The 26,662-nt window shown below is 39.3% G+C and overlaps 2 protein-coding genes across 6 annotated transcripts; both read left to right on the plus strand.

Annotated features, from left to right (window-relative positions):
* The first annotated feature begins 41 nt into the window (after window positions 1–41).
* CENPN (centromere protein N) lies at window positions 42–9,230 on the plus strand. Of its 2 annotated transcripts, XM_035902590.1 has the most exons (11): window positions 42–129; window positions 349–538; window positions 1,680–1,725; window positions 2,901–2,957; window positions 3,367–3,443; window positions 5,006–5,182; window positions 5,891–5,992; window positions 6,556–6,613; window positions 7,050–7,162; window positions 7,813–7,936; window positions 8,226–9,230. In XM_035902590.1, the coding sequence occupies exons 2-11, from the start codon at window positions 368–370 to the stop codon at window positions 8,339–8,341; spliced, it is 1,041 nt and encodes a 346-aa protein (XP_035758483.1). In that variant the 5' UTR covers window positions 42–129; window positions 349–367; the 3' UTR covers window positions 8,342–9,230. The 2 variants fall into 2 exon arrangements, with proteins under 2 accessions (XP_035758483.1, XP_009645470.1); XM_009647175.2 differs by lacking the exon at window positions 42–129 and having other exon boundaries at window positions 314–538.
* Window positions 9,231–16,495: 7,265 nt separating this feature from the next.
* Window positions 16,496–25,759, plus strand: ATMIN (ATM interactor). Of its 4 annotated transcripts, XR_004843092.1 has the most exons (5): window positions 16,571–16,653; window positions 17,216–17,415; window positions 18,396–20,365; window positions 23,305–23,342; window positions 24,793–25,759. XR_004843092.1 is itself a non-coding variant. In XM_009647201.2 (3 exons), the coding sequence occupies exons 2-3, from the start codon at window positions 17,222–17,224 to the stop codon at window positions 20,224–20,226; spliced, it is 2,025 nt and encodes a 674-aa protein (XP_009645496.1). In that variant the 5' UTR covers window positions 16,496–16,653; window positions 17,216–17,221; the 3' UTR covers window positions 20,227–20,677. The 4 variants fall into 4 exon arrangements, 2 of the variants coding, with proteins under 2 accessions (XP_009645496.1, XP_035758481.1); XR_004843091.1 differs by having other exon boundaries at window positions 23,305–25,759; XM_009647201.2 differs by lacking the exons at window positions 23,305–23,342; window positions 24,793–25,759 and having other exon boundaries at window positions 16,496–16,653; window positions 18,396–20,677.
* The last annotated feature ends 903 nt before the right edge of the window (window positions 25,760–26,662 follow it).

Here is a 26,662-nt window from a genome sequence, read left to right on the forward strand (position 1 = left end):
CGCGGTGCTCCCTTCGTGTCCATGCCCGCTGTCTGAGGCCCCCGGACACCCATCGGACCGGACAGGCAGTAGCAGCCCTGGATGAGGGCGAGCGCCTCATTCCTCTCTAGAAGCTCGTAGTAGGCCTCGGTCAGTGAGGGAAACTTCTGAGGGCTAGGGGACAAATTTTTGTAGAAGGCGCTTTAACTAGCTGTCGTTGGTCTTCCCTAAAATCTGTGGCAGTGCCATGCTTAGAACCGATGCTAGTGTTCTGGTAGCCTAGCTTAGGCGCAGCTTTGTACACCTTACAAAGGGAGAAGGTCTCCTAGGCCTGCCTGTGCCTTGGTCTTAACTTCTTTAACGTTTCAGCTTTTCAGGTGGCTTCATCATGGATGAAATTGTTGCTGAGTATATCCGAAGAACTGTACTAAAAATCCCACGAGATGAAATCAAGACAATGCTACAGAAATGGGGCTTTCTCTCTGAGACACAGCTGCAAACCATAAACTTCCATCAGATAAAAGAGAACATTTCTCAAGATGTTGTTCAGCTTTGTGAGGTAATCCTTTCCTTTGGGAACTGCCTGTCAGTGATACACAGAGTGTGTGTTGAAGCACCATAAAAAAAAAAAAAAGTATTTTCTTTGGTCATAGCACAGTATCAAGCAGCAGTCTGTAGTCTGAAAAATGTAAAGCTCAGCTGGTAATGCTACCAATTTTGTCTGATTGATAGGAGTGCAGGATTGACCCTTACTGAGGATGGATGGATGTGTTTTGAGCTCTAAGTTGCACGAGGTGGATAAAAGCTCAGTGTGTTAAACCTTGAAGTAATGGGTGTAATTCTAAATTGTAAAGTAAAGGCATTGATTGAGATGCCTGCTCACTACATAGTGCTAATTTAAATCCGTTTAGTATGGGTAATGATAGCAACAGTTTATATATTTCAGGCTTTTCAGATTTTTTTTCTGGAAAATTTCCTTGGCAAGAACTATTTCTGTTCTGTGTACTGTAAGCAAAAAAAAATTTTCTTATCTCCTTACATACTCTGACTTTAGTGTACTAGGGGTGTTTATATATAGTATTGTAACCCATATAGATACAAATATTACTGATATCTCTTAAATTCTATAGCTTTTTCAATCATTCCCTTTGAATTTCATACTTGAAGATTAATTACATGGGCTGTAGATCAAACTGTAGGCAAGAAACTGTTAAGTTATTCTTGTAAGAGAGCAAACGCCGTATTTTAAAAGAGCATTTGTTTCTGAAGCATTCTTATCTGTAACAGGTAGTATCAGAGTTTCTTAAAAATCTTTGCATGCTGTAAAGGTTAAATAAGGACAAACCAAGCGTGCTAAAATTCCTGACAGTGAAATACCTAGTCCCTGTTGCCTAGTGTCATGAGTACCCATTAACTTTACTTTCTAATTGCTTGTACATCATACTATAAGGACGAGGTTCTTCTTGCTGCCTTTGCAGAAACACTTAAACCTTGCTGAAATAGCTTTGGTTATTGATTTCTCAAAACCATGTTGTGTGCACATTGGGACCAGGTGTGGCGTCTTTGAGGAGAGTGTACATGCTGTGGCCTTCAATGCAATGTAATTTAAACTACTGATACCGAGATTTTTCACTTACTAAACAGTGTGATAGAGCATTCTGGACCTGCAGTTCACCATGCACTGTTATTCTTCTTTCCAGGAAAATTCTACAAACATAAAGCAAGCAGCTGTCCTAGACATAATTTGTAAGTAAAAAATTAATAAAAAAAAATCTTTATATTTTTTTTCTGACTGACTGGATAATGCCCTTAATTACATAGCAGTTGCCCTAGTGATGTAAGGATGCATTTGGTGTAAACAGATTGCATTTTTGATGATGTATCTTATTGGATCTGACCTCTTCTTAAAAGAAAAAATTCAAAAGAACAAAATCAACAAAAGCATGTTTGTTCCTTCTGAGGTCTAACTAGATGTAGTGCACAGTTACAAGTGTAGAGAGACATGTTTGTCTCCAGCATGCAATGAACCCTAAAATCAGTAATACTGTGTTCCAGTAGGGACTGACGTAGGCAAAATTATTGGCAAATACTCCAGGTGGAACTTTTAACTCCAATATTAATTCACAAAAATGATCCAAGGGCTGGAGCCCCTCTCCTATGAGGACAGGCTGAGAGAGTTGGGCTTGTTCAGCCTGGAGAAGAGAAGGCTGTGGGGAGACCTGATTACAGCCTTTCAATACCTAAAGGGGGCCTATAGGAAAGAGGGGGAAAATCTTTTTAGTAAGGCCAGCTGTGGCAAGACAAGGGGTAATGGTTTCAAACTAAACCAGGGTAGGTTTAGACTAGATATAAGGAAGAAATTCTTTACAATGAGGGTGGTGAAACACTGGAACAGGTTGCCCAGAGAGGTAGTGGAGGCCCCATCCCTGGAAGCATTCAAGGCCAGGTTGGATGGGGCTCTGAGCAACCTGATCTAGTTAGCGGTGTCCCTGCTCACTGCAGGGGGGTTGGACTAGATGACCTCTAGGGGTCCCTTCCAACCCAAAACATTCTAGGATTCCTTGATTCTATATAATAGTTTAAACCTCCAAGTTTCTTTTAACAGCCTACACTTCTTAGTTTGAGTTTAGACTGAGTTTTGGTCATTTTAGGTATAATACTTCATTAAATATTGAACCTCAGAGATATTCTTAGTTGCTTAACTGAATTAAAGATGGTCTTCCCATCTCTTTTAATAAAAAACTATTCTCCTTTTAGCTTTACTACAACTGGTAGCTTAAGAAAGCTGAATAAATTATATTGCATTATGAGAAATAATCTTTTTGAAATAACCTGGTCATAAAAGTAGTGTAAAATTATTTGTCCCTTTAATTACCGTTTGATAATACACTATATTATTGAGCAATTCCTATTTTTCCTAGACAACCACATCTACCCAAACAAAAGAATGTGGAGTGTTTACCAGATGAACAAAAGAGGTAAGATGGCTTTCCTTGCTGTAATCTCAAAGTTCTCAGCATCTTGCTGCAGTGCTGCCTCATATCTTACATTTGAAACACAAATATAGTCTAGTATGGACTTTTTCAGTAGAGATATCTTTAACACTTAACTGTATTCTAGTATGGACTTTTTCAGTAGAGATATCTTGAATATCTTTAGAATACTTTTGATTAACTTCTCAAGCAATTACTAGAAATTAGTAACTACTAATTATTAACCTTTTCTCTCATAGCAATAATGAGGTTCAAATTTAATATACAGCTTTTTGTAGAAGGCTATGCAACGTTAGCTTCTTCTGCTTAACTTTGTTTCAGCAAAACTATAAAAACATCTCTGAACTAGTTCTTTTAAGCACAATTCTAGTTTCTTTTTTTTCTTGTGTAACAGGGGAAGAAACGGAAATTTTTGACTTCACAGATTTCAAAAAAAAATTTAAAAGACGACTTCGCTCAGCCTTGAAAAATGTAAGAATAAATCCATTCTACATTTGTTACGCAGCTCTAGTGTCAATAGATTGTTTTCATAAATTAAGAGGTTTTTTTTTCTTACTGTCTACATCAAAAATTAAATGGGATTATTCATTTGGGAATGGTAGGAACTGCATGTCAAATAGGAGAAATGTATTGCATATCTGTTCTAGCAACTTTACAATTATGCTGGAGTGAAATAAAATATAAGCTTGCTTTAAAATATGATAGGTTTCAAGGAAGGCAGTATGTTTATGCTTTCTGTCAAACTTTTGCCCTATTTGAGTGTACATGTTGCCTAGCTAAGTTGATGTTGCTTTGTCCTGTTACCCAATAACAATATGCAAATAACAAAAATCAGATCAGAGTATAGAGGGAACTTAAAGTAGCCAGTAAGCTGGACAAGGAAGTTGTTATTCTGACTTAGATTAGTAGCAAAATTGTATCCATTTCCTTTTAGTTCTGGTTTTGAAATTATATTTTGTGATGGCTGTGAGAACTTGGCCCTGGTATTTCATTACATTATAATGACTGAAAGATAACTGTCAATAGCAAGAAACAGTTTCTAGACTACAGGCTACAGAGCATGGTAAGAAGAAAATGGAAAGGAGATACTGTCATCTCTTACTAAGCAATTTGCAGAAGTCTTTTCCTGCTTTAGCTCATCAGCTTCATTTAAGCAAGGTAATAGAAAATGCCTCTGGCTAGTAAGCTGTGTCGCTTCTTGACGCACAAAGGATTCCCACTGACAACAACAGAGGGCAACAAATACAAATCAGACTAACGTAATCAGCTGCAGTTCATGTAACTCTATTATAATGAAGTTTTGCAATATTTTCCTTTAAAAAAAAAATCCACAAAAACTTTGAGAAGTGATATTGGTCCAGCAATTTAAACTGTTAATGGCCTAGTTGCACTAAAAGCTTGACTACATATGTCTTAGTCAAAGGGAGGGTTGTTTTGGGGTTTTTTTTAGAGGATGTTTTCCTACTCTTAAGTCACCCAGATTGAGTCAAGGTATAAAGAAGTAACTGAGAAACCAATCTACAAGAACAGGAAAGGGAATCATCTTCAAATTTCTGGTTGAGTATCTTGAGCAGTGATAAATGCTGTGTTCAGGTCTAAAATCACAAGTTGATCAAAAGTTTAGTGCCTCAAAAATTGGACATATTGGAAATACTGCCTCTAGGCCTAGATCTATTTCATCTAAATAGACACCTTTTTGTTGTGGTGTTCTTTTCCCAAAAGACAGACTCAAGGCTTTGTAATCAGCTGTTTTTATTTTCACCCTTCAGAAGAAAATGTACAGGATCAGAGGTCATATTAGAGTTTGAAAGGTGATTTTTTTTTTGGTGTTTTTTTTTTTGTTTCTAAGGTATTGTTTTCTGTGGAAATTTGATTTAAATACAATCCTGGCCACACTAGTGGGATTTGTTTCATATTTGAGCAGTGGTGTACTAAATTATGTTTGGGTTTTGTGAACACAGGGTTAAGAGATAAGAAAATCTTTCCATATGCCCAATTGTGCTGGGAAGTCAAAGCTTTTCTTTTTCTGTTAGGTCACCATCAACTTTAGAGAATATGAGGATAATGCAATCTGGATTAGAGTTGCCTGGGGAACACTGTATACAAAACCAAACCAGTACAAAGCCAGCTATGTCGTATACCATTCACAGACTCCCTACGTCTTCATTTCTGCCTCGACGCTTAGGAGCAACTTGCCTCTGCTGTGTCAGGTACAGAATAAAACTGGGTAGACCCTGACTTCACCACAGTCATGTAGAGCTGTAATTGTGTTAGCTTTTAAGAGGATGGGTGAAGATTCATCACTTAAGGTAATTTACTAATTCACATAGTCAGTTTTTTCCCTTGGCTCATGATAAAAATGGGGCAAAACCAAACTGTGACCCTTGGAATGGTGCATTGTGAATCAATTCAGTTTATTGGAATTTTTCTGACCTTGAATTGTTCTAATTTCTTAACCAAGTGTTAGGTAGTATTCAGTTAAATTGTCTCATAGAAGTTAAAGAATATTATGTCAAAGCAGTCAACTTCAAGATCTAAATGTATGAACTCATCAGGGAATGCTATTAATTAGTCTTAAAAGAAATTTTCTGTCAACTTATGGTAATCAGCATTAGTAGTCTTCCATTTTTTTTCTGTTTAGCTGACTTCTGTACTACTAATTTTATTATTTTATTAATCTGTTTATTTTTCAGCTGATAAGATTTATCTGGTTAATCCTGTGAATGCTTTTAAATATTAACCTAAGCTTAACAACAGCCTATTCAACATTTTTTCAGACATGAGAATCTTGCTAGTTAAATGGCTGTTGCTTACCTTGAAACAAAACCATTGCAATGTCTAGAAATATGGGGGGTTTTCCATATTATAAACACAGTGATGATTAAGACTGATGTTAAAATTTCAATTTTTATTTAAAGGCCCTGGTTGTTGCTTCCAATTACCATGACATCCGTGAAATGGAGCTTCGAAGTCATTCTTTAAACTCCCTTAAAGATATTGTGTTTAAGAGATATAGCCAGGTGAGACACTTCACAAGTACATCCTAAGATAAGTCTTGCTTTTTGTTTCAGGCCTAGTTCTCACCCCCTAGCAGGGGGGAAAAGTCACCTCTTCCAAGAGACCATCAAGTTAAAATAATATTGAGCTACTGAGGTGGACAGCCTTTCATTAAGGTAACATTACAGTGGAGTGTAATTATGTGGTATCCCACCTACTCTTTATTATTGTTAGTCCTGATGGTTAAACTCGGTCTAAAAACTGTGTGAACAATTTGGTCCTAGGATTTTTTAGCATCATTTTGCTAGGCTTCCTAGAGCAATGACTTGAAGGCTATTAGAATGGGCACTTACTCTGCTCGTCCATGTAAAACTTGTAAATAGGGAAATGCTCACAAATATCATGACAGGCATTCTTTTCTCAAAATAAAGCTGGGCTTTCTGATTTCTAGTAATTGTCTGAAGTTGGAAGAATTTTCACTTTCAGAATGAGAAGTAAAAAGCAATCTGGAAATTTCTTTTCAGCTACAGCCTCTAAAAGTGGAAAAGAACTAAAATATTTTTTTTCCCTTTCTCTCTCCATTTAGAACTTCCAAACTTATTGTCCGAGACCTCTACAGGAAAGGAATGTAGCACCAGAAAGTGGTATGTGCATTTTAAATTAAACAGCAGTTTGAATGTCATTACTGCTGGCTTCCGAAATGAGATCCATAATACGAAACGTACATGTGTTACACTCGCATTATGTTATCCATCCCTGGTGAGGGCCATAATACTGGCTGTTGCTGGGAGAGGGAAGTGTTTCCCCGTGACTGTCATTGGATGCAGTTATGAAACCAAAACCACCCCACTGCCCAGTACCTCCTTTCATATTAGCTTGGGTTTTTCTCCTGGTAAGAATCGAAAACATAAATGATGGAGGCAACTAGCTTATGAAAAAAAGATCGTGATGAATTCCTTAAAATTCCTTATTATTTTCAGATTTTCACTGAAGTAATCACCTGATCAGAAAAACAGTATTGTATCTGCTGACAAAGTTGTTTTTTCTCTTCCCTTCCCTACTCTTTTTTTTCCCCTGCAGCAGATTTAAGGATAATTCATGAAAACAAAAGTGAGAAAGAAAGAATACTGAGAGTGAATCGGGAAGTTTTTGGTGATGGTCCCCAACCAAAACTTGAATTTGCACAATATAAGGTAGTAAAAGCAATAAATTTTTGCTTTGTTCTGTTTTTTAATAATTTTAATGTAATGGTAGCTAGCTTGAATTGCAAATTGAAGAAATATTAGATTTTTTTCAAACCTTTAGGGAGGGCATTACAAAATAAATTAGTTAAAAGTATCTTTAAGAAACAGATTTGCATTGAGATTTGGTCAGACTACTAGATCATGTTTCAGTCTTTCAGCCTTGTGAACTATGCATTTTGACCCTTTCTTTTTATAATAAAGGTAGATTTACACCAGTAATGTGTTGAAGCATAAGAAATTAGGGTTACGTGAAGTACATGCAAAGCTCATGCTACATATAACACCATTATTTAACTTCTTGGATGATGCATGGCTTTTTTCTGATGAACAGATACATTGGAAATTCTAAGAGATACTTAACGTTTTACAAGATTACTGAACAAGCGGCCTCTTTCAGCCGAAAACTGTTTACCACATGGTGGCACCCTCTGATTTTATTGAAATATTCCTCCAGCTTGATTTATGTTACCATTACAAATAACAGACAAATAAGATGCAGTCTTATTACACATTATATTTGCAAAGCAATGTTTAAAAAGTAACGTATAAATAAAATACATTTATTGCTTATACTCCCTGGTTAAATTTTGTGTTAACAGCTTGAGACGATGTTTAAAAGTGATCCTAAAATAGATGTTTTGGATAAAAGAGAGCCATTCAGATGTCTGGTCAAGTTTTCTAGTCCACATCTTTTAGAGTCGCTGAAATCCTTGGCACCAGCAGGTAAGTGTTCCAACTCTATACAATAGAGGAAAAATCCCCAGTTAAATATTCTTGTCATCCTGCATTCTGCTTGTATCTTGCATAAGGGGGAACCTTCCTAGTTTGTTGAAATACATAGAAATTTAGTAGAATAAAGATGTTACCACTATAAACCTTATGTCTAAGTACATACCAGTTTGTAGAATTACTAGTTTGTACATAGATACTAGAGCGTGGTTTCAGTTTTATAACGGTTATGAAAGGTAAATGTTGGCTGAGTTAAAAGAGAATTATCTGTTTCTCTCTCCAGGCTTGGCTGATGCACCGCTTTCGCCACTACTTACGTGTATACCACAAAAAGCTAGGAATTATTTTAAAATTAGAGAGAAAAAAGGTGTATTTCCAGGAAGCTTTGTAAGCCCTTAACTTAAAACTGATTCATAGAGAAATACACAACTCCTTTATTACTGGTATTAATCTAAATCACCATAAACTTTAAAATGTATTTTAAAAAATAACTTATTCGTTGATAATACCTTAAAGTTTTTTCCAAATTATGGCTTCTTCCACATTTCTCTTTAGCAGAAAAGTTAGCCTTTTCCATAAATAATAAAAAACTGTTAGCTGCAAAGTTTAAAAAGAGATCGTGGTTATTGTAAATTTACATGTGATGACTGCTCTTAACTGTATTTTTAATGGTATTTATGAAATTAAAGCTAGCTAAAGCTTAATAAAGATACAATATGACAGCTGTAGCTGTTCAGTTCACTGTCATAGCTGTAGGTGGCTGCCTCACTTCGGCTCCAGTGCAGCAGTGTAACAGAATTCCTGCCCCACTTTGAACATATAGATTGTCCCATTCGATGAAGGGGAGTACCTGTCTGCAGGGCAGGCATGTTTTTATCTTAGTAGATGAAGATGATATTCAAAGACCGTTACAGGGCATGGAGAAGAGACTCTTGGAATATAGGTGTCAGTATGAAGTTTCCGTCCAGCTTTAATGGATAAGAATTCAGATCCAGAGTTTTTGCTCAAAGGCAACAGCCAATAGTAAATACTTAATTTAAAAACAAAAAATTGTCTATTGGTATTAATGTCTTCACAAAATTTTATCTTGGAGGAATACAATGAAGCGGGCAATAATTTTCTTTAGAGGAAGTCCCTGTTTTAGAGTATTTCAATTAAGAGTGGATCCTTCTGTAGTCCTTGCATGTTACCACTTTGCTGTGCTTGGGGATGTAAAGATTGCAGAATCAGGGTGGCCCTGTTCACTAATGCAAACTACGGCTTTGCATTGGAGTTCTTCAGAGTTGGTAAATTGTAATTGGTAATTATATAGGTTTATGTGACTGGCTGCATAGTCTTTAATTTGAGATGGATTTAATCTCAAGATTCAGTTATAGAGTACAAGTGTTTCTTTTTTAATTCTGTTACCTGGAAACTTTGTGCACGTACTTTGTGTATACAGGATTTCCGATTCGCTGTTGGGTGTGCAGAGGCGGTCTTTGTAACTTCATGGAACTCTGTAAATACTTTGAGAGGTGGTATGGGAATGTGTGTTGGTTTTCAAAACTGTAAATAAATGTGTAAATTAAGTCTTCTCATAGAAGTTTGTCTGGCCTGACTCAGAAACATGACTTAACACATACTGATTTGGGGGGGGTTGTTTTTTGCATTCTCTGTATAACTCGCACATAAAAAGAAGTTAGTTTAGGACTATCTGTGTTTTTAGGATTTCCACCTGTGTGATTGAAATGTTAGTCTGACAAAATACTTCACATAATATTAGGATCCTGAAACAATTCTGGGGTTTGTGCGATACACAAAATGTGTGATAGACATTAAGAGTTGGCTCTTGATGCCTCCCACTCCTACCCTCGTAGAGCCTTCTAGGAGTCAGACCCATTAAGATTTTAGTATGCACTTCACTCTCTGCAACTTTTTCTTCCTAATGCTCTCTCCTAAGTAACTTAAATGCCTGAAATGATAATGGTTTACCATAGAGTTCCAAAACGCTCTAAAACAGTGTGAGTACCTGGCCTACTGCCCGTTTCTGCCTCTTGCTTCTGGGAAAGGTGGTCTCCATTCCCTCTGTAACACCCGAGAAGTTGATCTCTCTGCTTTTCAGATATACCTTTCATCTCTAACTTCCTGTAACCAAGGCTCTTACAGGAATGATGCCGCCCTTCCAGGCAAGCAGCTGGGTATTTATTCATCCCACAGCTGCGAGGATGGGGGCCGCAGAATGAACACAAGGCCCGGGGAGCTACACCCATCACCCAGCTCTGCCCCGGTTAAGGGTGGGCTCTGTATCCCGAATGTACAGTTGCCCCTTTACTTGGCCAAGCTTAGGGGAAGAACCGCCATCTCTTAGCACTGGATCTTTAAAACGCAAGCCCACATCGGTAAATAAACGCAAAATCTCCCAGCTGGGGTGGTACCGGGGTGGTGGCAGGCACAAGCGCTTTGTCACAGGCTCAAGCTCCGTGGGCTTGTTCAGCCTGAAAAAGAGAAGACTGAGAGGGGACCTCATCACCACCCACAAGTATCTTAGGGGTGGATGGCATGAGGACGGAACCAAACTCATTGCAGCAGTGCCCAGCGCCAGGACAAGGGGCAATGGGCGCAAACTGAAACATAAGAGGTTCCAGTTGAATGTGAGGAAAAACTTTACTCTGAGGGTGCCCGAGCCCTGGCCCAGGCTGCCCAGGGGGGCTGTGGAGTCTCCTTCTCTGGAGATATTCAACCCCCGCCTGGACGCCGTCCTGTGCCCCCTGCTCTGGGTGAGCCTGCTTGGGCGGGGGGGTGGCACTGGGTGAGCTCCGGAGGGCCCTGCCAACCCCTGCCATGCTGGGATTCTGTGAAAGCAATTACTCACCACCAATCAATCGATGCCCAGCCCGTCCCCGAGCAGCAGTCCCCCTGCCAACCTCTTCCCCAGTTTTATTGCTGCGCATGACGTCATATGGTCTGGACTGTCCCTTTGGTCAGTCGGGGTCAGGTGTCCCGACTGTGTCCCCTCCCACTCCTTGTGCACCCCCAGCCTCCTTGCTGGTGAGGAGCAGAAAAGGCCTTGATGCTGTGTAAGCACTGCTGACATCCCCGTGTTACCAACGCTGTTCCCAGCACAAATCCAAAACACAGCCCCGTACCAGCTATTACAGAGAAAATTAACTCTATCGCAGCCAAAACCAGCACAGCGCCCCAGTACAGGAGAGGATTTTGATACCAGGACAAATAACAACTCGCCAGCTTGGCAGAGGATGGGTGCCTTTTTGTGACCTGAGGAGGGGCAGGCTGGGATAAAGCTTCTCTCCTCCTCCCCTCCTGGTGTCATGGTCTAGGGGGGCAGCGGGGGCTTTGTTGCAAGGACACCCTGGGTCTGCATGTGCTGTCCTGCAGGCAGTGGCCGAGGCCAGGAATGACACTCTCTGCTCAGCACACTCAGGGTGGTCCCCATGGAAAGACACCATGGGACTGGGCTTTTTGTTTAGGTTTATTTAAAAAAAACATAATTCCGATACAGCTGTTTTGAAGAGGAGAATTTAATCTCTCAAAGGCTCAGCAGGGCCAGCAGCACAGCGACCACAGGCTCCATGCTGATGGTGGGTGGTATTCCAAGGGGGAATAACGAAGCGTTTCTCGTTGTCTCTTGTTTAAATCTCCCCCACGTGAAGAGCCTGTATAAAAGTGTATAAATACACGAGTGTGTGCCTGTGCACGGTCCGACCAGTTGTATTGAGAATTCCACTGGAATTACTTCTAGAAAACAACCAATTTTGTACCAGTGTTAAACGTAACTGAGGCAGCTAAAAGTCCTTTGGGACCCAGTTTCTGTTATTTCATTTGCTTATTGCTTCTCTCTCTCTCTCCAGTAGGACATTGTAGCCCCGCTGGTGAGGTGCTATGCAAACATACTGGCTGGCCTAGCCGTAGCAGTTGGCGAGCCATCGTAATCCAAACGCTGAGTGCTGTTATGCTGGGGGTTTTGTTTGTTTTTTAAAAATGTCTGTGAGCCAAAAAAACCCTAGATGGATGCCATTTTAGAAACAAGCCCTCATTACCATAGTATTCCTGCGAAAACGAAGCATGTACTGGCGGGGGGGGGCGGGGGGAGGAGAGCCACAGTTCAGCGAGCGTGTATTTGAGCGTGGGCCTTTCAGAAAGATAGCCTTACTTTTCTCAAAATCATACAGCCAAGTGTGTGAGGACAAATCCTATTCCTGGAAAACTTCAAGCACAGCATTCATAGCTGCATGCTGGAAATGCAGCCCCAGTGGGCAAGCAGTGAACCTACTTGTTTTGTGAAATGGCTAATTACAGAATCAAGCGTGTTGCAGATGATCGTTTGCGATGAGCAAAAGGAATTAGGCTCAAGCATACGTGCAGTCTCCTATCTCATTGCTTAATTTCATTTCCTAATAGGCGCTAGCAACTTCTGTAGGTAACTATATTTCGTACGTAGGTATGAGTGGAGGGGTACAACAGAAGTTGAAAATGTTCATTCGGGCTCAGCAGGCGGTGGTTTTGGTTGTGAGCTTGTACTCTGAGCGTCTGCAGCAGCCAGCGAGGACTGCAGCTAGGGGGTTAAATAATTCGTGTTCGGGGTATGATGGGGGAGGAAATAAATGCTGCTTGCTCACCGGTTGCCTAGATAGCTGTTAACTATTGGAGCCTCGTAGAATTATAACACGTTTCATACACCTCATTACCAAATCTTGTGATAGTTTGGATAAATACTGAAACATGGATGGGTGCGGATTTTCAGGAATCTCTGACTTATTCCGAGGGCATTGGAGTTGAGAGTAAAATGCTATTGAGGCTTAAGGGAGGCTAATTTTTCTGTGCTATGTTTTAGATAAAACATCCCCAGTATTATGCACGGCTTGGGAATGCATCTTGAATGAAAGGATAAAGACATGAAGCTAAAAAGATATAAATCTAGGTGGGTGTTACTCTGATTCTCCAGAAGGAGATGAACTTGGACTAATATTTGAGTATTGGTATTTCCTTTTAAGAGATAACTGATTCCCCTGACAAAAAGAATTTAGTAGATTGCATTTGTTAGTGAAATATGAGGAATTAGTGATGAGGCAGCTTCGCAAATGAGATGGAAAGAAGCTATTGGGGAAGGAGAGAACCTAGTAGTGCTGAAGAGAAAGGAGGTTGACTTGGTTAATTTTCATTAATAAAACTAGCACCGGTAGGGTCTTTTGATACCTGAGGTATTGTCGCTGCAGAGGAAGGACGTTTACATAGGAAAGCAAGATTACCCTGTAAAAACAGAGTCAAGTGCAGTCATACAAGGTTATAGTCTTGTGAAGCGATAATTTGATCAGTCCTGGTTTGTAACAAATAACTGAGATGGGAAACACTTGCAAAAGCTACTTGGTCATACACATATGGGCATTTAGGGTAACGCTGCTGTGAAAAGGGCAGTCCTAAAATATGTCAGAAGTATATCTGCCCCTACTGTAGGGTAAGAATCTGATTCAAATAAGCTAAAATGAACCCAGAAGAGGTGTAGAAAAGGGCTAGTAAGGGTGATGAATGGCAAGTGTGTCTGACAGAGGGAAATTAGAAGAATTTGGCTTGTTTGGCCTAACAAAAGAAGATATGACAAAGTGCTGATTTATAAATGTTTGTTTTCTGGCTCCTTAGCTTAACTAAGACAATAAAGAATGAGAACAGTGGGTATAAACTGGCACTTAATATATTAGGCTTGCCTTTTTTTTTTTTTTTTAATTCTTTGGTCTTTTGTCTGTGTTATTTTATGGGGCAAAAGGGAAGACTTCTGTGTAGTTTAAAAACGAAGCAGGAGTTCACGTAAAGGGGAGGATTCTGTGGATTCCTATGATAGCAGAGCAGCTGTAGTCAGCGGTGGACTGGAAAGGGTAGCTTACCCTTTGGGGTAGGTTACCCAAATGCAAATATTACACCACCACAGTAGTTTTCATAATAAGAATAAATGCACTTTTCTCCATACTGTTTAACAAAGAATTGCACGATCCAATGCTGCAAAAAAAAAAAAAAAATGTTTTAAATTAATCTATTGGAGTAAGCCTTTCAGTTGCAGGAAAGCAAGACGTCACTAAGTTCACCTTGCCTAAATCAGTAGCAGGGATCGTTACCTTTCAGTTTCCCGTGTTGTTGCCACGAGCCCTGTCCGAATGTCAGTGTTCCTTACAATGCAAGTGTCTGCATTGTGAGAAGTTAATTGAACAAATATATGCCAATAATTGTGGTGGGAATTCAGATCAGACGTACAAGGAAAGGAGAACGTCTGAAATATGACTGGCCAGATGGGTTTTTGAGGAGATATAAGATTAACCATTTGGAGCCAGGAGGACTTTGAAGATGGTCAAAAGAAGATTACTGCCTGGATAGGTGTGTAGAGACCTCTCAACTTATCACAGCAAATTTGTTGTCATCCGTGCCTTGAAAGTCTGTGTTCCAGCTGTTAAAAAAGCGGCTTACTTATGTTCATGTAGCTTTCAAACACTTAGTGTTATTCTGTACCTTAGTACTTAAGTAGTTTTAAATAACCTGACTGTGGTTTACCTGTTGAGCACCTGAACATATTTCCCATATTGCCTTGTCATATGTTGGGTTGTGACGTTAAATAGCACACACTTTGGATGGCTTCTTACTTAGGAATACGTAACTCCAGTTGCCGCTTACCAAGCACGTTGATTTTGTCTGCAGTGGGAGAGATCAAACATGGTTTTCTCCTGAAGACTTTGAGACTGGCATCTGGTCAAAGTGTTTCTGGGTAAACGCAGGGTTAAAAAGTGTAATTGGGGGTAGTGGGGCTGGAACAACAAGATTTCTTTGAGGCGAGTTCCTGTTTTGGGCAGTGGCTCTGGGAGGTGCAAAAATAATCACAGTAATTATTCAGCAGAGAGAAAACAGGCCTGTTTATGGATGGTTTGTCCATGGGGAAAACTGCTGTACATCAAGGTGCTGAGCAGGTTAAAACGTTAGATGAAAACTTGCTTTTTAGAGAATTATTCCAGGTTTTCTTGATGAAATGGCAACTGATCATTTTCACCAAGAAGCCCTAAACTTTGCTTCTTTGACTATGATACGTCATTAACAAAAATGAACTTGGGGCAATGTCAGCAAGTAGCAGGGTTGAATGTGTGGAAACGTAACTGAAATATTGCTTGAAGGGATTACATTTTACACAGAGTATCTTAGGCGGAGAGATGAGGTGAGGAAAAAAGCAAAATCACTGGAGTGTCCCACGCATCTGCTTCATGGTATTCCTGAAGGGGAAATGAAATTAATACTTCAAGGCAGGAGTAGCTCAGAACACAGAGTGGTTGGGTTGTAACTGTAGCTAGGTAAGAAGTGGGGGTGTGAGCAGTGAACCCCGTGGTGTTCTGGCAGCTGCGGCACATACTTTCCCTTTGCTTCACGTGGGATGACTGTTGCACTTTGTGGATTCTTCATGTTTGGTCTGACCTGTGTGAACATGCAGCTACCCGAAGAAGGTAGTTGGGGACCAACTGGTGTAAAATCAATGTTCTGCCATTTACTGTGCTTACTGTCACTGTCATCATGCTAAGGAAAATCAGGTGCAGAGCTCAAACAGGGCCCGCTCCGGTAATTCTTCCCTGAATAATCATCTTGGGGATGCCATCGTGGACTATCTGTAACTGGCACTGGGGACTCGGTTGGCCTCCTACTCAGTCTCAGGATGTAAGGAGACTCACAACTACTCTGCACATCAGATTTTTAATAATTCGCTTTTAATTTTTTGCTTTGACACAGATGCCTGACGTTTCCACTGAGACCCTTTCAGATAGGATATGTCTAGAGGGACACGTCTTGTCTGGTTTCCATAGCTGCATCCTCAATAGGAATAGGTTCTATGTGGTTGAACAATCTGGACAATCCCACTAGTGTGTCCTTTTTATATGTATTTTCAAGGTCCTCTTTTGCTTTCTTCTATAGTGTACATGTGATGGTCACTGAGGCAGATCACATGGGAAGCATGGGTATACCAGTCACTTAATGTTGGGAGGTTCAGAATTAGCGTGCCAGTTGTTAGTTTTGTAGACTTAAGTGAGGTTTGGTTTATGATCTGAATTAAGTGGCAGAGTGTACTTGGCATTTTTCATTTTATTACAAGTAAGCTCTAAATAGTGCCAACAGAATTCCAACGTCAGGGATGTGTTGTGTTACACAGCGTGTAACTGATTTTAATGGAGCTTCAAGTAGACTGTGCTACGAACAAGTAAAACCACGCTGAATTGGCAACGTAGTGTAGTATCTGTAGGGAAAAAGAAAGTTTTTTGACTCAAATAACAGGAAAGGCAGTTATAATTGCCTTGGGGCAGCGAGTACCTTGGTAAAAGTAATTAGTACAGTACCACTACTCTTTAGAGCTTGTTGTAATTTCACGTGGTGATTTGGACAGTATATTTGCGAAGTAGCATCCACATCGGTGAAAAACTCCCATTTGAACTTAAATAATCACTTAGGAAAGTGCCTTCAACTCATTGAGGTGTGTCAACTCAGCGAGCCAAAGTTGCTGTGCATTCTGAATATTGTCTTTAATATGCAAACCCGCAGAATTGTCAACTTCTCAATTGGTTCTTTTTCAGGATGGAAAACTTAATACACCAATAAGGAAGGGTTTGAAAACTTCACAAAAATTCTACTGCTGTCCTATTGAAGGCTGCCCTAGAGGACCAAACAGGCCATTTTCCCAATTTTCTCTTGTAAAACAGGTATTCCTATTTCCTAGCGTATTATTTTCATACTGATGTAGTCCTGACTGTCTCTACTCCAGAGGGTGTACGCTTTTGCATTCAGATATGAGCAAAACCTCTCAGCATATATCCAGAAGTTGGAGAATTGTATGCAGAACATACACATGGGCATATGGTTAATGAATTTGCATGTTTGCATGTTGGTATTGGAGGACTTGAACCTTTTGATCAGGCAGATGCTAGTCTGTTCTGCTAAACTAGAAGACAGCTCCTCTCCATAAATTAAAAATCTATAGATTTATTAATGCCTTTAGGAAACCTCCAATAGCAGTAGAACATGTAGATGTTTGTGTTTCAAGAGGCACATAGCACAAGCAGATTTGCAAACTTTAAATTCTTTCTGTTGATTTCTTTAAGCTTGTAACTTATTCCTAGTGAGACTCCTAAGAAATTTTTAATTCTACCCTTCAATGCTATTGAACAACTAAAAAAATGCAAATATTAATGTCTCCCCTAAACGTGATATTCTTTTCGTTACCTTAGCTGAAGGCTAATCTTTACTTTTCATTGTGTATTCTAGCACTTTATGAAAATGCATGCTGAAAAGAAGCACAAATGCGATAAATGTAGTAACTCCTATGGTACAGAATGGTATTTGAAACGGCATATAGAGGTCTGTGGCAAGACTTTCCAGTGTACTTGTGGGTGCCCTTACGCCAGCAGAACAGCATTACTGTCTCATATTTACAGAACTGGCCATGAAATTCCCGCAGAACACAGGTAAAAGTGAAGCAGTTAAGTAATGATATTTACATTCATCCGTCACTAAGTCCTCTGTCTCACATGTACTGGCTTTTTGTCTCCATTCTGCTGCTTAAATCGGAAAAAGGCTCATGTTGTTTTAGCTGTAAAGCGTTTGCAGTTCCTTTGTTCTGTTGCTTTTGGTAGTTTCTGTTTTGTTGAAGGCAATGATGATTGTCTAATCAATAAGATCAGGTTTCTCCACGTGTAAAACAAAAAGTACTGATGACTCTGCACTGCGTGGCATAAATACTAGTGGTTCTTGTGGAATCTGCTTTTACAGTTTAGTGAGAGGAGCGATGAGTTGGAAATGTTTATAACTGGTAACTGGTGTGGAATACAGTTTATTTTCGTTTATAGTCTAGTCGTCTTTGCAAGCATTAGTGGATTCTTTTTTTTTTAAATGCCTATATATGCATGTTTCGTTTTATAGTTGTCTTAATGTGTACATATATTTCATAAAGGGTAATCTATTTCCTGTGGCCTAGCCCATCTGTCTTGGAGATTCAACTGCTGTAAAATTAAGTAAGTTTCGTGTGAAGAAGTGCTAACTGTATCCTCGGTTTCCACGAGACACCTTTACCTGTACAGTAATTTTAAGAGCGCTGTCCTGTCAATGCTCAGTCTGAGTTAGCATCAAAGTAACGAATTAAACACGTCTTCAAATCAAGAGTGCTTAATGTACAAGGGGGAAAAACCATCTAAACTTCCACCTCCATTTAGAAATAGGTCTCTGCAAAAGAGGTAATTTTTTTCTATTTTAAATGGGAGAGTGAGGAATTAAATTTTACAAAACTGAAGTTCATGGAGTCTTTTTGTGTTTTAATCAGGGTTAGTTGTCCTCATATCTAACCTCATCTGTGACTCCAGTTTATATTTTCAATGCAAGGGCTTAAAAGAATGGAAGGCAGATGTTTTGTGCTTGAAAGGAGTGTAAAATATTGATCTCCTGTTCACAGGGATCCTCCTAGTAAGAAAAGGAAAATGGAAACATCTGCACATAATCAGCAGTTGGCAGAGAAGGCGAATGAAGCATTCATCAAGACACACAGTAATAATGCTGGCACTCAGGAACTGGAGTCCTCTGAAGTGAAACTGGTGGCCTCTCTTGAAGGCTCCTGCAGTTCTAACTTCGCAAACCAAATGCAGCCAAAATGTACACCGAAGATGCTTTTACCAAAGCCCAAGGTGGCTTTGGTTAAACTTCCAGTGATGCAGCTTGCTCACCTGCCTATATACGTATCTGCAACAGACTCTTCTGTCAAACCTGCTGTAGTGGCTGTTGATAGTCAAGGTTCAGTTTTAAGTACTGTTCATTTATTGCCTCAATCTATAGGAATTCTGATTCCAGCACTGGAGGCGGAAACAGTTGTATTTAAAGATAGTATGCCTGTTTCCAAAGTGACAAATTCTGGTGACCGTGAACCAGTAAGTACTGGTGTACAAGTCGAGTGGGATAAGGTTACATCGAATAACACAGGGCAAGAGCTGGGGAATGTTTCTCACAAGAACAAAATTTCTTCAATAAATATACAGACTGACTTATCTTACATTTCACAGAACTTTGTACCAGCTGCAGCCTGGACTCCCAGTTCTTCTGTATCCTCTTGCTCTCAGACAGATCTGTCATTCAGTTCACAGGTTTCGTTACCCATCAGTGTACAAACACAGACGCTGCTGCCTGCTTCCAAACTGACTTCGTCCATAGCTGCTCAGACTGATGCTTTTAGTCAGGTTTGCTTTCCAACGTGTGGCATTTCTAGAGAGACTCAAACCAGTAGGACACAGGACTCTCTTGATGGAAGAGTGCAAATGGACCAGGCTGTTACGTGCAGTGACATCTTTGACAATGTTCACTCATCTTACAATGTTTCTACTCACATTGAACTTCCAGAAAACAATTTAATGCCCACGAACATAGATCAAACCTTGCTGCAAAGGAGTAATTGCAAGAGCCTGAATCAAGATACGGCAAAGTCTGAATCCCTTATCAGCTTCAATACACAGACTAATATACTTCCACCTCAAAATACAATGGATAATCAAACCCAGACAATGGACCTACTAAGCGATCTGGAAAATATCTTTTCAGGAAACATGTCTGGCCAGACACTGGATAATCGTGGCCTTTTGTCTGAGACGAGTTCTAATGCTGACACGCATCTGCCATCTGGTCCATCACAGAGCACAGGAATAGACTTTGACATTGAAGAGTTCTTTTCAGCATCCAATATCCAAACTCAGACTGAAGAGAGTGAGCTTGGAACCCTGAACTCTGAGCCAGTTTTGGAGTCACTGGACATTGAAACTCAGACTGATTTCTTATTTTCAGATAGTGCCACTCAATCATATAGCTGCCGAGGAAATTCTAACTTCTTAGGTTTGGAGATGTTTGACACACAGACACAGACAGACTTGAATTTCTTTTTGGACAGTAATACCCATCTGCCTTTAGGAAGTATTCTGAAGCAGTCAAGCTTCTCCATGAGTACTGACTCATCTGATACAGAAACCCAGACGGAAGTATATCCGGCCACTAAAAACATACCTACTCAGAATATTGAAAGCAAAGTCCAGCTCAGTAGCGCTGAAACACAGACTATGGACAGCTGCTTTGAGAATCTCGGGAGTTTATTCCTCACCAGCAATGAGACACAGACAGCAATGGATGACTTTCTTCTGGCTGACTTAGCCTGGAATACAATGGAGTCCCAGTTCAGTTCAGTAGAAACACAGACCTGTGAAGAGCTGTGCTCCTTGTTTCAGAGCTCTGACAAGCCCAGCCATTGAGTACTATGTAGTGAACTGTTTCCTGTGGTTTGAAATTAAGTTATTGGGGTGGGAGAGATGGCTGGACCAAGTTATCCACTTTGCATTACTGAATGTAGTTATCGTGAGCAGGTGGCCTAAGAGACTTTTCATGCTGAAGGTACTCTATTGAATATGTAACTTTAAGCTATGTGTGTATAAATGGGAGGAAGGGGGGAGCTGTAACATGTTAATGTACATTTGAACCTTAAAAAAAAAAACTTATGTGGTGCCTATGTTTGTTCCTCAGACTTCTTTCCAAAGCTGATACTGCTTTCATTTAAATGGAAGAACTTTTAAAGTTGTTCCATCTATCTATCTATTTATTCCTGGCTTACATATAGGTTCCAATGTGCTGGACCAAACCCCTGACCTGTCCAATTCAGATGCTTCCCTGAACTTACGGGGGAGGATTCTGTTAGTGTAAGCTACTTCTGTTTACTTTTTTTAGTAGCTTGTATTTTAAATCCGGTATGAACATAATAAGCCGTATTGTCTTCTACTTTATGCCTTCACAGCTCTTTCTCCTGCCTAAGTTGGTATTTTCCAAATACCTGTCCAACACACTAGACACACATAGACTCTTGAATTGTTGAATATATTTATTATTAAAAATACATAGAAGGCAGTACTACTTTATTTTTTTCCCAAGTGGCACTGATGACCTTTGAAGAGTCGGAAAGGAACTTGGAGTACATAATTATAGGGAAAATTAGTATGTTGTCCTTTTAGCTAGTGTAATAAATGCGACTAACATTTTTAGACTTTAAGGAGGGATTTGCTTAAATTATTTCTGTCTGTAGGATGCTAATGTTAAAATGTGTGTGCCTCAAAGACTGGAATAATTTGGTTTTGCTGAAATTCTCCTACCTTTATTAAGAAGTAAGTTGAAAAATGTTACAGTGGTTTATACCTTGTTACCTTAACAGAAATCCTTAGAAATGGGAAACTAAATTCTCTAAAATACTCACCTAGACTCCTGGTTTTAGGTTTCCTGCTTCCAAAAACAGTTGGAATCTGTACGACAGAGCTGGGAGATCAGCTCACAGAAGCCCGTTCAGAACAGCTGTATTGTGCTTTTGCATATTGATCTGCAGCCTCAGTTCCAGTTTTTCTGAGTATAATCAAATTCAAACAAACTGATTTTCAGAGAAGAAACATGTGACATCTTGGAATTTGTTTTAATGTTCATCTTGCCCCCCATACCACTGTTTGCAGTAATTTTCATTTGCATGAAAAAAAAAAAAGCCAGCTGTGAATGTATGTTGGAATTTGGCCTTAACTGCTTTTTATCTATTACTGTAATACCTGCAAACTGTAGGCCTCTGGTTTTGTCCTGGACAGGTTTTAGTTTCTGTTACTTAAAAGGAAAAGAGAAACCTCTTCGTGTCAAACTCCTGGGCCTGTAAACAGACTTTACTCCTCCATTGTGAGAGGAGAGGTACTGGCTGCGTATTTGCTAGGCAGCCCATCAGTAAATGTATGTCCAAGCCTTAGTTTCTGAAGACTCGCTCTGCTTTGTGCTTCACATCCTCAGCTCAAGGATGTGGGAGTTAAGTTACTCATCCATTGCAGCTAGCTTGTTTTGATGAAAATGAGCAATACCTCACACTCTAGCATAGTAAGCATCTCTACTTTTAATGGAAATAATCTCTTTAGATTAACCCTGAAATTCATGTTTTCCTTCTGAAAAACTCCTGAAACCACAGCTCTGTTGCCTGTTTAATTTTTCAACATTTCTAGGTGCAAGTTCAGACACTTCCAGTCTTTGGCTGACAAAACTGCACAAAGGAATCTTGCAGTTCCCTGCAGGAGTACATGAATTCTCCTCTGGGGAAAGCCCCCCCCAGGTTTCACAATGCCTAGAGTTTTGCTCTTAAAGGTGGGATATATTAAAAAAAAAAAAGAAGGCATTGCTTGTAATTGTTACTTCTGAGGATATGACCGATTCATATTTACCGGTCTACTTTGAAATTGGGAAATAAGATAAATGACAAATTTAGGTTAATTTATTCTATTGCGGTATTTTTCTAGTAATGTTGCATCTTCAGGTTTTAAAGTGTTTTTCCTTCTCCTTTCTTCCCTCTGGCTGGAATGCCAGAGGACATTTCTTCATACATAGGCTTCTGTGTTTCCCACATGCAAGTTGTCTGTACTGACGCGTGAAAGAGAAGGCATTACTATAAATCTGGTTGGGGAAAACCGCATTCTCCACAGCTGTAGAAGGCAGAGACTGTTCATTACCTCTGAATTTAGAAAATCGGTCTTTTTTTCTGCAAGAGAAGGAATCTGAGGTGATGAGGAGCAGAATTACAGAAGGCTTTGAACTGTAGCCATCTGAGAGACCAGCTAGCATTTAAAGAACTTTGAAACTGATTTACAAATCAGAATGAGAATTGCCACGATCTTACGGTGTAAGCCAAAGCTCTTAAACTTCGGTGACTATCAGATAAAAACTAAGATTTGTGTGGACGCAATCTTACAATGTAATCACTTCTCATTTATTGTACTTTGTGATTGAAAGTATTTATGAGCTTTGTGTGTTTTATTACAACATGCAAATACCATTCCCTTCCCTCATCATATGGGCTTAAAATAGTTTGAACTTTAATTAGGTGAACACAATACTACAACATGAAATTATTAATTGAAAGTGCAGTATTAAGAAATTATTAAATAAGCCTGCATTGTCTTAGGGAAGTGGCTCATTCTGACCAAAATTAACTTCTTCACAAATTTGGTTCTTCATAAATTATTCATAAAAGTCAAGAAACAGGTTTGGATCTTATGTTGCTGGCGTATGTTACTCAGTTTGGATTTATTAAGTATTTTTGTGAAAATGTGAAGGCTGCAACCAGACTTCATAGTCTGCTGAATCCCACAGTAAACCTAATGAAAATTGATCTGAAACACTGTTGCTGAATATTAAAAATTCTTCAAATTTGAATCAATTCTTTAAAATGGCTAATTTTCTATTTTGGCCATCGTTTTAAAAATTTTCATGAGTCAGAACTATTTCTTGGTAGTACTAAAATTATACTTATCTCCCTTTTTCTGCAGTTTGTCTCTGATTTGATTTTCAAGGCCCTGTCTCTATTGTAAGTATTGGTCAGCAGTGACTTACTACTTTGCTTATTCTCTTTTGTATCCTCTACTGCCATTTGAACCACTGTACAAAAAGTAGCGTCAGATTCTCCATAGCCTCTTAGCACAATTTTTTTATCTGGAGGTGATGCTAACGTTAGTCGTACTTACTCTTTGCATTTCCTGCTTAATCCTGTTATGCTGTGATTGCTGCATCTTGATCTCGACGCCTTTGTAATGCTACTCTAAAACTGAAGTGGTAGTTTTGTAGTTTCACTTGAGCTTTTCTTTAGTATCTAAAAAAAAAAAAAATCAAACAAATGAAACATAGCAAATTTGGGACATGCGTTCTGGGAGAACATAAGCACAAAACAGCTGAAAAATGAGAGGTCTGTCTTGTTGCTGTCCATGTGTGTTTGTCACGATGCTAAAAGCTTGTGTGACAGTAGGTGTATGTATCTTCTACTTTTGGCTTTATTTGCATCTGTTTCCGCTAATATGCTTGTAAATACTTCTTTCTGCTTTCGGTAGGGAGGGAATCATCCCCCAGCTCTGCCTGTCAGCCTAGAGAAATTGCTAGTTTAAAGTCAGAGTTTACTAACGCTGCGTATTCTTAGCTATGCAAAGCTGCTTGTGTCTAGAAAACTTTCACTTCCAAAGGATATGAAATCTTAAAAAAAAAATACGCAGCTGTAAATTAAACAGCTGTAAAACAAGCCTTGTGAGACCTCATTTAGTTTTGAACAATTCAATCAGTGTCTGTAATTAATACTCCTTACAAATTTTTATTCCAAGGCGCACACGCAGTCATTTTTTCTGTTGAAAACAAAAGTTTGAATTTCCCTGTTAGTCATAGGTACCCTCACTGTGTAGAGGCAACAGAACAAAGAAAGATGACTGCCTTCCGCTGCTTTAAATCCTTATCCCGCCAGCACATGCTCACATGCTTAGATCTGGATTGATTTTTTTTGTTGTGAGGCTGGGTAGAGATACAAGTGTTGGCAGGATTGGGATCTTAGGGTGTTAGGGGTTTTTTTTAATAGCCTTTCAAATACAGGGTAGGTCAGTAGGACTAATACATACTGGATCAACATAGGGTGCTCAACTTGCAGAATATGTTCCTGAAATGACAACTCAGAGGTGAACCAAATGTACTTGCTTTTATCATTAAGGTTGTACAGCTTCCTTTGCTTTATTTCTGACATGTTGGTTTTTTAAATGTGATCTTAATGTACAATTTACTGTTCAAATACGTTCACACCAAAATGTTGTTAACATTCTGGGCCTTGCAAGCTTTTTCACTCATGTTTGGTTTAAGGTGCTGCTATGCCTGTGTTCCCACTGCAAAGACTTCCATTAATAACTTTATATGAACACTATGAGGATAGGGTTGTTCAACAGTAGCAAGCTTCAGTGCATGGTGCAAACATGCATCTTCTGTTTCTTTTGTTGTTTTTTTAACAGTTGATGTGAATTTATTTAAATGTGTGCTAGAAGGATTTGCTGCTTAGAGCACAACTGAGTTTTCTTGTTTAAAATGCCATTGCTGTGCAATGAACAGAATCGAGGAACTACGTCGTTCAGCTCTGCGTTGCCTTGCAGTCAGGTTGAGGGTCTGTTTGTATTTGTGTGTGTGACTCTTCCACTTCACCGAAAATGTAATCGGACGGCCTGAAACAGTGGAAACTCCTGAAGGAACCGCTGAGTTAAATAACAGAAGTCCTTTCCTTCTGATTCTTTTTCATATGCTGGCTTTACCGCAGTATATTCAACATAACTAGCAATGGAATATAATAGATGACTTGTGATGATGTAAACTGTACGTGTGATGACAACTAATGCTTTACATGCATGCTTCAAGCACTTGCATGCAGAGCTAGATTGACAGTACTTCCATCTACAGATATTTGCAAGTGCATCTGTGATAAAGCTAGGTATGAAAGATAGCCATATTTTTTTCAGGTTACAGAATTCAACACCTGATTATGATCTAATTTAAACTTGTAATTATTTGGAATGGATGAGTATTAAATCCCATGGGTGAGTCTTTCCCAAAGCATGTGTGAGTTAATCTCAATAAGGGTGAGAAACGTCCTTAAAATACTTTTCTTCTCATCACTGGTGGGATTTTTGATCTAGTAGACAAATTTTCAAAGGATGTCCATGTTTAATTGCTATTTAAGCCAGTAAACTTGCAATGAGCAGACAAGAGCAAGCATTCATTTCTTAGCCTATTTTACAAGTGACAATCCCAAAGAAGGAATGTTGTCCTAGTAATTGTGAAACTTTTAAGTATATTAATGCATGCAGAGAAAAACTTGTGCCAAAAGACTGTTTCATACTTCCCTCTGTTGGAAACTGAAGTGTTAAACAAAGCTACCAGTAAGTTATTCACAAATATTGAGACGTTTTGTTCACAAATGAAGCACTTATTCAGTCCTGTAAATTATACATATTTTGGAATAAAGTTAACTTCAATCAATTTTTGCCTTCTGTTTTAATGGCTCTGATCTCCTGCCTGCAGAGGCACGGGTGGGGTAGTCGGTGCCTGTTGGCGAGTACTACCCATTGCTCCTTAACATCTTACCTTTTGAAAGGTAGGTGTCTTTCAAATTGGTAGAGATTTTGTAAATTAGAACTGTCGTACAATGTCAGTCCTTGATCTCCAGAGGCGGCAAAAGTTTTTCTGTGTAGTCCTGCTTCTCAGTGAATCCTAGGAAGTTTAAACTCGCAACATAAACTTAATCAGAATGTCAAGATGCTACATGTTGTAAACCTGAAGCAAATCCATTCAAGAAGTTCTCTGCTGTAAGTGAGCCTATGCATAGACTTTGGTGCGGAATCTGTCATTACATAAGTGAGAAAATAATGTTGCTGCTATTAATATTTAAATAAAACAAAAGCTAGAGTAGGTTGATGTCAAGTATGGACTATACTTTGTCCCTTTTCTTCCTGTACAGTTCCCATGCTTAGTTGTGATCCCACCATTTTCTGTTAGTTGGAAGATATAAAAATGCTGATTTCTACTGTTACCTGTATATCTCGTATATATAATTCAGAGTAGGTGAACAAGCAGGGGCTCCTTGCCCAAATGTTCATCTGTATGGCTACACCAGCTGCAGCCACGAATGAAGCATTCCCTGGTGTGTAGCAGCTGCTGTTTGCAGTCCCGTCATACTCTGAGGTAGGTATTTGCACAAGGCAGCGTGCAGCCCTGGTGGCAGCAAAATTGGGAGGGCATTTCCAGAGGGGAGTATCTCCTAAGTAGCTAGAGGCTAAATTCCTGTTCAGAGCATTTAAAATTATGGGAGTCTCAAATGTATAAGATGCTTTC

Source organism: Egretta garzetta, unplaced genomic scaffold (assembly GCF_000687185.1).
Source record: "Egretta garzetta isolate BGI_Z169 unplaced genomic scaffold, ASM68718v1 scaffold39, whole genome shotgun sequence".
In the NCBI taxonomy this organism is placed as follows: domain Eukaryota; kingdom Metazoa; phylum Chordata; class Aves; order Pelecaniformes; family Ardeidae; genus Egretta; species Egretta garzetta.

Bases quoted from the DNA above. Each gene is read 5' to 3' on its own strand.
- CENPN (XM_035902590.1), top strand. From the start codon at position 368: ATGGATGAAATTGTTGCTGAGTATATCCGAAGAACTGTACTAAAAATC. The intron at 2,958-3,366 runs GTAAGATGGCTT...CTTGTGTAACAG, and splicing joins TTACCAGATGAACAAAAGAG to GGGAAGAAACGGAAATTTTT. The intron at 3,444-5,005 runs GTAAGAATAAAT...TTTTTCTGTTAG, and splicing joins TTCGCTCAGCCTTGAAAAAT to GTCACCATCAACTTTAGAGA.
- ATMIN (XM_009647201.2), top strand. From the start codon at position 17,222: ATGAAAATGCATGCTGAAAAGAAGCACAAATGCGATAAATGTAGTAAC. The intron at 17,416-18,395 runs GTAAAAGTGAAG...TCCTGTTCACAG, and splicing joins GAAATTCCCGCAGAACACAG to GGATCCTCCTAGTAAGAAAA.